The sequence below is a fragment of the Erythrolamprus reginae genome, chromosome 1, assembly GCF_031021105.1.
Source record: "Erythrolamprus reginae isolate rEryReg1 chromosome 1, rEryReg1.hap1, whole genome shotgun sequence".
Taxonomy (NCBI): domain Eukaryota; kingdom Metazoa; phylum Chordata; class Lepidosauria; order Squamata; family Dipsadidae; genus Erythrolamprus; species Erythrolamprus reginae.
Window position 1 is genome coordinate 191,963,828 of NC_091950.1, and position 10,723 is coordinate 191,974,550.

Here is a 10,723-nt window from a genome sequence, read left to right on the forward strand (position 1 = left end):
AGTGCATCTTAAACTTCCTATATTTGATGAATAGGTTTAGTCTCTTTAAATCCAAAATAGCTCTCCAACCTCCGGAGGACTTTGGAACCATAAATAGGATGGAGTAAAAACCTAGGCCCTTCTGATCGGAAGGGACCGGTTGAATGGCTCTGATGGACAATAGATGAGAAATGGCCTCCTCCATACGGTTACAATCTGAGGATGACCTGGGAGAAGGGCAGGAAATAAAACGTTTAGGGGGAGGAGAAATAAATTCTAAAAGAAGGCCTGATTGAACAGTGTCAATGACCCAAGGGTCCTTGGAGGTGAGACGCCATTTAGAGGCGAAATGGGCTAGGCGACCCCCTATGGGAATGGAGGTAAGATTACCATCTAGGTTTTTTTGAAGCCCTGTTAGAGGAAGCTCCCCTTTGGAAGCGAAACCCTCTACCCCTGGAGTTCCTGCCTTGGGAACGAAAGCGGGGGGAATACTGACCTGGAGATCTCTGATAGGAAGCCGCTTGATCTTGCTGGCGCCCTGGGCGACGAAAGGACTGCGTTTTGGTAGCCTTTTTTGTGGTTGGGCCCAAAACTTTCTTCTTGTCCGTGGTCTCCGTGAGGAGTGGATCCAGAAGATCATCGAAGAGAAGGTCGCGCTTTAAGGGGCCCTGGGATAACTGCCACTTTTGGCGAACTCCCGCTTGCCAAGGGCGAATCCATAGGAGTCTTCTTGCCGTTGTAGAAGCTGCAATAGACTTAGCAGAAAATCTAGTAGATTGCAAGGTGGCATCAGCCACGTACTGGGCAGCTGCAAAGACCTTGTTGAAGTCTTGTTGACCTCTCAAGTCATCGGGAGGAATATGCTGTTGAAGTTGGCGAAGCCACAGCAGCGTGGCTCTGGAGAAAAAGGAAGCCGCTGCAGAACTTTTAATGGCCCAGGAATCAGCGGTGAATCCTCTTTTGAGCATTTGCTCAATGCGCTTGTCCTCTGGGCGGAGGACTTCCTCCGCCTCGCCTGGCACAGCCGCTGCCGAGTGAAGAATCTTGACAGGTTCATCTGGTTTGGGAAAGGATAGAAGCTCTTCATAGGAAGAGGAAAGTTTGTACAACTTTCTATCCTTGGTGGAGGGATTAAGGCCAGATGCTGGAAATTCCCACTGTTTGAGTAAGGCATCTTTAAATAATTTAGGCATAGGAATTACCTCGTTATCCTCCTGTTCCTCTGTGAAGTAAGGTAAATTCTCCTCTGGGGGATCAGTGGAAGTGGAGGATTGTTTCTCCTGGGCCGCTAATCCCGTAGAAATTCTAGCTTTGAGGAGGAGAGATTTGAATAATTGAGAGGGAAAAATAGTAATTGGAGGAGGAACCTTTATTTGGGATTCCTCATCATCTGATAAGCCTTGGAAAGCATCCTCATCATCCTCTATATCCTCATATTCATCCTGGGAGGAATCTGAATCATCCTGAATAGGAGCTCTGACCGCTGGGGAAGAACCCAAGGGGCGGGAGGAGCGAGAAGGAGGAAGAGGTAAGGAAGGCTCATTGATGGTGGAGAGTTTGGCATCAATGGCTTTGGACAGCACAGCAAATATAGACTGGAACTCAGGAGGTAAACTGGAAATATCAGCAGAAATGGCAGAAGAATTCCTAAAGGCCTGGGAAGATCCTGGCTGGGGGGAATCTTCAATAATATCTGGTTCCTCTGGACCTATGCCCCATAGGTTAGGTTGGGGTCTGTCTAGGTTTGGCTCATCCAGAGATAACACAGGGACCCCAGAAGGAGGTAGACTAGAAGCCTCTGGGGGGTCTTGACTACTGATTACTTGGGCCTGCACTTTCAAACGTTTTGCTGATTTGTCATGGATTTTTTGTAGGGCTAGGTCCCTTCTCTTCTCGGCCCTGGTGACCTTGGTCGAGGGGCGGGCCCCTGGAGAAGAGGAGGAAGAGGCCTGGGGGATACTAGTAATTTCATCGCCTGTAGGCCTGGCCTCTCTGGGACCTTTAGTTGTGCCTCTCTTGGGAAAAGTAGCCATAGTCTGACAATTAACAGAAGACAAGGCTGAGCCAATAACTGAATAATAAGGAGAAGAATTTCAAGGACTTCCCAAGAGGAATGGATCCTGCTTCGAGGCCTCGAAGCTGCTGAGACGTGAGGACAATCTGGGCAAACCCAGAGTTCGTGCCCCCAAATCCAGCGGGGCCAGCCTCCCTAAACTTTGTAATTAAGTAAACCAAGGCACTCTGGTTGGAGGCTTAGCCGGTGGAGAATTTAGCCTGGGACCCCCAAGGCCCGCTCCGGGATCCACGCGGTGGACTGAGGCCTACGGGGCTGGCAGGAGGCCAACACGAGAGGCCTAGATTTAAAAAGGGCGCGAAGGCCTTCGCGCCGAAAAAATCGCCCCGTAAATACTTAAAGGGGAAGCGATCGACTAAGTCCAGGAGACTAGAAGGCGTCTCACTCCGCAGGAGGTATTTCTTAAGCCCTTAAATATTTTTGTATACAATAAATAATCAATAATTCAATAAATAAATACTTGCACCAAGACCTCCAGGCCAAAGGATTAGAAGAATCCACAAGCGGCCGCAGGAATCGTAACCGGCAAAAACCGCCGGGGGAAAACGAAACCGCAACTTCTCCCAAGGAAAAAAGCCGAGCCGCTTTATTTTTTTCTTTTTTTCTTTTAAACGGCTGGCGCAATTAGTGCAAGTAAATGAATAAAGACAATAAATCTTACTACTTTTTGAAGGAAAGATCGAAGGGAAGGTGTTAGAATGTTGAACGAGCTATCACAATACAACCGCAGGATATGCGAACTGAGCGAATTCTGGAGAAGGGGCGGATCCGGCAAGCTTTTTTAATACTAGGCTCAGTTCCACCGGATTGGACATGAGCAACCCATGTGACTGCTGGACCCGCTCCTTCAGTACGGAGAAAGACCTCATGGTCCATCTAGTCTGCCCTTATACTATTTCCTGTATTTTATCTTAGGATGGATATATGTTTATCCCAGGCATGTTTAAATTCAGTTACTGTGGATTTACCAACCACGTCTGCTGGAAGTTTGTTCCAAGCATCTACTACTCTTTCAGTAAAATAATATTTTCTCATGTTGCTTCTGATCTTTCCAAATAACCTCATATTGAGCACCCTCATATTGAGCACTTTCCTATTAAAAACACTTCCCTCCTGAACCCCTTTAATATATTTAAACGTTTTGATCATGTCGATCATCATCAACAGAAAGACTGAAAGTACTTTTATAAAAGTATAAAATCAGAATCCTCCAAGTCTGAACACAGTGCACATACTTCTCCTTCTTAAACTTTTTTATTTATTAGATTTTTATTCTGCCTTTATTACTTTATAGGTAACTCGAGGCAATAAACCTACGTAATACTTCTTCTTCTATTTTCCCTTCAAAAACAACCTTGTGATGTGAGTTGGAGTAATAGATATTGGCACAAAATAACTCAGTTGGCTTTAATGGCTAAGGTGGACTAGAACTCACTCTCTCCTGGCTTCTACTGAAGTTTGCAGATGATACAACAGTGATCGGACTCATTCAAGACAATGATGAATCCGCATACAGACGGGAAGTTGAACAACTATCCTTGTGGTGTGACCAGAACAATCTAGAACTGAACACACTCAAAACTGTAGAAATGGTGGTAGACTTTAAGAGAAACCCTTCCACCCTTCCACCTCTCACAATACTAGACAACACAGTATCAACAGTAGAGACCTTCAAATTTCTAGGTTCTATCATATCTCAAGACCTAAAATGGTCACCTAACATCAAAAACATCATCAAAAAAGCACAACAAAGAATGTTCTTTCTGCGCCAGCTCAGGAAGCTCAAACTGCCCAAGGAGCTGCTGATTCAGTTCTACAGAGGAATCATTGAGTCTGTCATCTGCACCTCTATAACTGTCTGGTTTGGTGCTGCAACCCAACAGGACCGACACAGACTTCAGAGGATAATCAGAATTGCAGAAAAAACAATTGCTGCCAATCTGCCTTCCATTGAGGACCTGTATACTGCACGAGTCAAAAAGAGGGCGGGTAAAATATTTACTGACCCCTCGCATCCTGGACACAAATTGTTTCAACTCCTACCCTCAAAACGTCGCTACAGAGTACTGCACACCAAGACAACTAGACACAAGAACAGTTTTTTCCCGAACGCCATCACTCTACTAAACAAATAATTCCCTCAAAACTGTCAGACTTTCTACTAAATCTGCACTTCTATTCTACTAGTTTTTCTCATCATTCCTATCACCCTTTTCCTCCCATGTTGACTGTATGACTGTAACTTGTTGCTTATATCCGAAGATTTTTATTAATATTGCTTCTTCATTGCTTATTTGACCCCTATGACAATCATTAAGTGTTGTATCACATGATTCTTGACAAATGTATATTTTATTTTATGTACGTTGAGAGCATATGCACCAAGACAAATTCCTTGTGTGTCCAATCACACTTGGCCAATAAAAATTCTATTCTATTCTATTCTATTCTATGCTACTATTTTAACCAACACACGTAGTCCTTAACGTACAACTGCAATGAAGCCTGTGCGTACCATTATATGTCATAAGTCATCACATGACCAACTAAATTTTACAACTTTGGTGGCAATCCAGTGATTTGATATGGGTGCAATTTTACCAGAAGCCAAATGTGAATACCACTTTTCAGCAAAACCAATGTAAAATGTGGTCATGTGAATATGGGATACTGTGGCCATACTGCCGAGCACCTGAAGTTTCAATGATGTGACCATGGAGTGAGTCTGACCATCAGAACTTGGTATCTGTACCATCTGTATCTTTTTCTCGTTGGTCACAATTTCCAATAGTCTTATGCAACCAGTCATAAGTTAAGGACTTTCCATACACCAAACATGCTCTGTATTTCATTTCATTATGTAAATTGGTGAGGTGTCTGCCTAAGCTGCTTCTGAATATTGTCTCATTCTGAATTTTAAAAAAATTATTTGCCCTTCTTTGCCTAGTAACTATTTCTTCATATTTCTCTCAAGATCATTTTTTAAAACCCTTTTACAGTTTCTACTCCAGCCTCTTAGCCACAGGACCACACACTCAAGCTTACAGTTCCAAAATATTTTGAACAAAACTATTCTTCAACTATCCTAACATTAAGTTCTTGGTATCTCTATTGCTATCTAACTATTTTTCAATATTCAGCAGACAATCTTGGTGTCTTCTCTTCCAATCTATCTTATATAGACTTTGCAAACTCTCAACAGGGGACTCAAAAGTGCTTTTTTCAAGAGGCAACCGAAAGGGGAGGGAAAGTACTTTTGGGACAACCATGAGCTGGATGACTAAGAATCTCAATAGACTCAACAGGGGAAGTGTCACAGCTGAAAATATAAACTATGTGAGACAAAGGTATAATCTGTTTTCCTCATGTATTGTCTGATAAAGGTAATTAAATAGTTTGTAATCAGAAAAAACAGAATGATAGAATTCTTTATTTTTCCTTTATTCTTCAAAACTTAGTGTTCCGTGCAAATCAGTGCGAGATAAGTTAGAACTACATAGTTGACTTTCCAGTTCATTACTTTTGTTAATAAAACTTTACATTTCCCTTATTGTTTCACATTTTTAAAATTATCTAACTAGATAAAACTAAATAAGTATATATTTATGTTTTTAATAAAATGTAACACTCCCTTTTAAAATTGAAGCATCTGTATACATTAACTTTCAGAACAAAATGTCAAATTAATGAAAACTATTTTTAATTTAGCACATAAAAATTTAGTTTAATAGTCCGCTATTTGAAGACCTCTACTTCAGGACATTTGACATTCAAAACTAACATGCACTCTCTAAAATATAATTATGACTGCCAGATTAGAAAACCTTAACTAACACCAACAATTTTCCACAGTGTATTTTTTTGCAGCACAACTCTAACTTGATTTAGTCAAGATTGCCTATAAGCTTTGGGATGACTAAGCAAAGTTTAGTTACTTTTCATCACTTACCCAACGTTTGGCAAACCAACAATGCCAATTTTCAAAGATGTCCCAAATCTTCCAATGATTGGGTGCGGTTTAATTCCATCACCTCCCTTTTTGGGGGGCATCTGAAATTAGAAATAAAAGGCCACATGAAAGCCTAATATTCAAACGTCTTTTCTTATGTCCTAGGGTTCCAAAAGCAACACCGATTCTAACAAATAAATAGTAATGCAAGTGTGCATTTGACTGATTACTGTACATCAATTATCTTCTTGGGAGCCATCACAGCCCAACATAGCAATGCTTTGGGGATGCCCAAGAGACAGGAATAGAGAGACAGCAGCCAGACAACAACCAGGAATACCATTGTACATGGCAAGGCCTTCTTGTGCCACAGTTCTGGTAGCCAAATCTGATTCTGCAAAGCTCCTGGATATGCTGGACCTAAAAATAACCACCTCTGAGCCCAAGAAGCCGATTGAAATTCAGCACCGCCAACTCCTCCTGACGTTTTCTGCGCTGAGTGGCAGCTGCGAGGAATTCCTAGCTAGTCAAACCAGCAAGGCGGGAGGACTCTCCACACAGCAGCACTCCAAAACTCCTCCCTTGGGACATCTCACGGGTCCTGGGCTCCCAAACTGAAAGAGAGGACAACCCAAAACACAGGAAGCACCACTTTTGCACCGCTATATACACTGCTCAAAAATAAATAAATAAAGGGAACACTTAAAAATCAGAATATAACTTCAAGTCAATCAAACTTCTGTGAAATCAAACTGTCCACTTAGGAAGCAACACTGATTGACAGTCAATTCCTCATGCTGTTGTGCAAATGGAATAGTTGTGCAAATGAGAATATTTCATTCATTCAAATCTAGGATGTGTTCTTTGAGTGTTCCCTTTATTTATTTTTTGAACAGTATATACACCTGGCGCTTTAAACAAGGGGGTGGCTAGCTGGCTTACTGCACGCCACCCTCCCACTTAAGCATCTTCCTAACCCAGCAGGCATTTCTGTTCTAACGACGAGTCGACCACCTTTCAAAACTCAGCAAAAGCCAGGAGGGTCATATCGGCTTCTTCCCCCAACTCCGGGGCAGGGCATCTCCATTCATCCGCAAGACCCCGGGGGTCGCACGCTGTTGGCGGCGGTTCGGTTGCGCGTCGCCTCTGCCCGGAACCGACCAGTTTAGGAGGGAGTCCCGCGTCGGGCTTCCCAACTGCACCGCGAGGGAGCGAGAGCTTGGGCGAGCCGCAACCTCGGTCTCCGCCTCCTTTGACAGAAGGCAGGCCGGCAGGCCTCTTTGCCCGGGCGCCTGTTTTTCCACCTCCCCGCGTGGCAACTGTACCCCACCACCACACACACACACAGCCCCTAGCCTCCTTTCCTTCTCCTCCTTCCCTTCCCTCGCATAAAACAGGCTGAGACCTGGCTGGGAGCTGGGGAGGCGCTGCAGACCTGGGCCTCCTTCAGCCGCACCCCCCCCCCCTCCATATACACATATACACGCCGCACCTCCAAGCACGCGACGCAGAACTGAGCCCTCCCCGCGACCCCCCCCCCCCCACACACACACACGCCGCGTCGCCCACTTCACGCGCGCTCGCGCCTTTTCACCTTGCTGCCGGGCAAGCGGGGGGAGGGGGCGCCCCACCAGGCTCGAGAAACAGCAGGAGAAGCGGACGCGTCCCGCCCGCGCGGCCACGCTTTCTCTCTCTTACTCGGCTCAGGCTCTCGGCTCTGTACCCGGGCAAAAGCAGCCGGCGGAACGGGAGGGACGCGCTTCCCCTCTGGGGCGGAGACTGGCGGAGGGGAAAGGTCACGGGGATTGGAAAGTGGGGCGCGTGGACCTGCGCGAAGAAGAAGGGAGCAGCCGGGAGGGAGGGGACGTGTGTATGTGTGGTGGGGGGGTTGACTCTTCCCACGGAATTCCCCCCACACACACCCCGCGCAACTCCTCAGGTCCAAGCCGCCTGGCGGGCGCGCCATTTGCTCAATCGGTGATTGGGCCTCCTGGTGTGCAAACGCCGAGGCAGGTCTCCCTCCTGGATCTCATCCAACCACAAATGGTTTCTTTATTTCCTCTACCATGAATGAATTACCCAAAGTGGGGCGGAGGCAGAGGTTCCTTTTGGATTTAAGCACGGAGCAGCCATGAGTGGCCAGGACTATTTACGGTACTAAAGGTGGTATTTTGGAGGAGCAACTAACTCCAGGGACACAATTTGTCCCAAGTTTAAATGACTGTTTTATGGGTTTCTGCACAGGGCTTCCCTTTTTTAAAAAAAAAAATGTTTAATTTATGCACTCATAATTAACAATTTAATTTTAAAAAGAAAAATGATTGGTTTTTTTTTAAAAAAACAGCACAGACTAAAATGCAAACTAAGACAAAAATTACCTTTATTTATCAAGAGTTACCACTCACTAATGAATCTGCTCAGCAACAAAATACCTTATTCCACCAGACTTGAAATATTCTATTCAATTCAATTTATTAAATTTGTATGCTGCCCATCTCCGAAGACTAAGATATTGGGATTAGACAATTTGCGACTAGGTCGCATCCAATGGGATCTAAATGTAGTTCATAAAATCATATACCAGAATGTCCTTCCTGTTAATGACTACTTCACCTTCAACCGCAGCAATGCACAAGCATGTAATGTTGTTGTTGTTGTTGTTGTTTAGATTTTTATGCTGCCGCTCTCCGCTCTCCGAAGACTCAGAGCAGTAATAGATTCAAACTAAATGTAAACCACTCCAAACTCCACTGCAGAAAATAGAATTTCAGCAATCTATTGTTGATCTGGAATGCACTACCTGACTCTGTGGTTTCTTCCCCAAACCCCAAAAACTTTAACCTTAGATTGTCTACAGTTGATATCTCCCCGTTTCTGAGAGGTCTGTAAGGGGCATGCATAAGGGTACCACTATGTCTACCGTTTCTGTCCTATTGTTCTCTTTGATCATTACTTTTTACTTATGTTTATATAAACAACTACTATCCTATACGTGTTTGACAAATAAATAAAATTACCGTAATTAAATATAGATTTGTCACTATAATATGAAAACATATTGTAAACTTTGCCATAGTAGCACGTATTACTACATCCTTTGATTGGTAGAAAATACTGCATTTTCCATATAGATCAATCACACATTTCTAAGAACCAACATGGAATATGGGTGGTCCTCACTTAACAACAGTAATTGGGAGAAGTCTGTTGCTAAGCAACGTGACCATAAGTGTGATGTCATGTGAATATTACCATCATTTAGATAAATCCCCTGTGATCAAAGCATTTTGCAGTCATGTGATTATCATTTGCATCTGTTGTGTGGATGTTGGATGGTACAGATGGGAAATTGTGGTGGGTTGAGCATGTTCTTTCAGATTGTTATGTATGTTGAGATTGGTCTTTGACGTCACACGAATTTCGTTGCATGGGTATACTGTGAATATACATGCAATGCAATGACAATAAAGTATGTATGTATTTTTAAAAAAATATTTTATTTTATTATTTTATTTGCAATATTCTACTTCTCCACTGAACCTTAGAGTAAAACAATTCCGATGCTTTTGTGGTAGCCAAAGCGTTTATTTTATTAATAAAAGAGGGCTGCCAAACTCAAGGCTGGATCCGGCCTGCAGGGAACTTAGAGCTGGCCCATGGGGCCACCCTGGAAACAGCAAAGGACCAGCCCATAGTGCTGCCAGTGAAAATGGAGCTTGTGAGGGCTGCATGCTGCTCTTCCAAGCTCCATTTTTGCTGACAAGTGGGTTGCAGGAAGCCGTCACAGCAGAGAGCTCATGCCACCATGGACACCTGCAACGTGAGTGATGTTGAGCTGGCCATGCCTACTCTGGCCACATCCACGCCAGACCCCTGAGGTCAAACAGAACCCTGATGCGGCCCTCAATGAAATCGAGTTTGACACCTCTGTGTTAGAAGATACCAAGGCTGGAAATGAATCCATTGTTGCAAATCAGAAGACAAATTCAGTTGGAAGACAGTAAAAATCTTTAAAATAGCTATTTCATAGTTGTTGAGTTAAAATTCATTATCCCAGCTTCTTCCCAAATCGTCCAATAGAATTATTATCAATTTTAAAGGAGATTTTATCCCAAAAAATTAGGTATTCATGATTCTCATTATCAAAACTCAATTAACATCCTATTATGGCCCAATGCTTTCTCATTGCTCATACTGACAGAAATTAAACACATTTTCTGCTATACATTGTTCCAAAGCACTTTCCATGCTTGCAAAAGAACTACATAATAACTTTCCAAATTAGCCCAGAATGGATGATATTCAATTACCTATTTTCACTCCACCAGCGGATGGCTGATAAAATATTGGCTCAATTATATGTTTGCAAGTTTGATCTGTTAAAGACAATTTCCTCAAATAATAATCTTAATTTAGCCAAAGAAAACTTTGGTGATCCTAATCCCAAATAAATGTCCTCAATAATTTTAGGAAATATTCAGTATTAACATAGAATAATTCCATAAACAAAGGACAATGTTCATTTTAATAACATTAATTTTGCCTTAAATGTTGGTCTATCGCCTTCTGTTTCATCTGCCTATTTGTTTCCAGGCCCAAAAGAGAAGGCTTTTAGTCATTAGATTGAGGGCTAAATTCTGTATTGCAAACTGATAGGCAATTGCCAAATGCAAGACTAATTGGTTGTTTGAAGATCCAGAGACAATAAATACACCAATAAA

At 43.2% G+C, this 10,723-nt stretch overlaps 1 protein-coding gene across 3 annotated transcripts in view; it reads right to left on the reverse strand.

The window, feature by feature from the left end:
- Positions 1 to 7,969, reverse strand: part of OLA1 (Obg like ATPase 1) — a 119,042-nt gene extending 111,073 nt beyond the window's left edge. Inside the window, exons 1-2 of one of the 3 annotated variants that reach the window (XM_070731776.1) lie at positions 7,597 to 7,969; positions 6,003 to 6,103 (exon numbers count right to left, since the gene is read on the reverse strand). In XM_070731776.1, coding sequence (XP_070587877.1) covers positions 6,003 to 6,103; positions 7,597 to 7,968 — 473 coding nt within the window. In that variant the 5' untranslated portion in view covers position 7,969. Of the gene's footprint in view, positions 1 to 6,002; positions 6,104 to 7,016; positions 7,173 to 7,596 lie in introns of those variants that run through there. The other 2 variants (XM_070731774.1, XM_070731775.1) reach the window with 2 other exon arrangements.
- Positions 7,970 to 10,723: the final 2,754 nt, after the last annotated feature.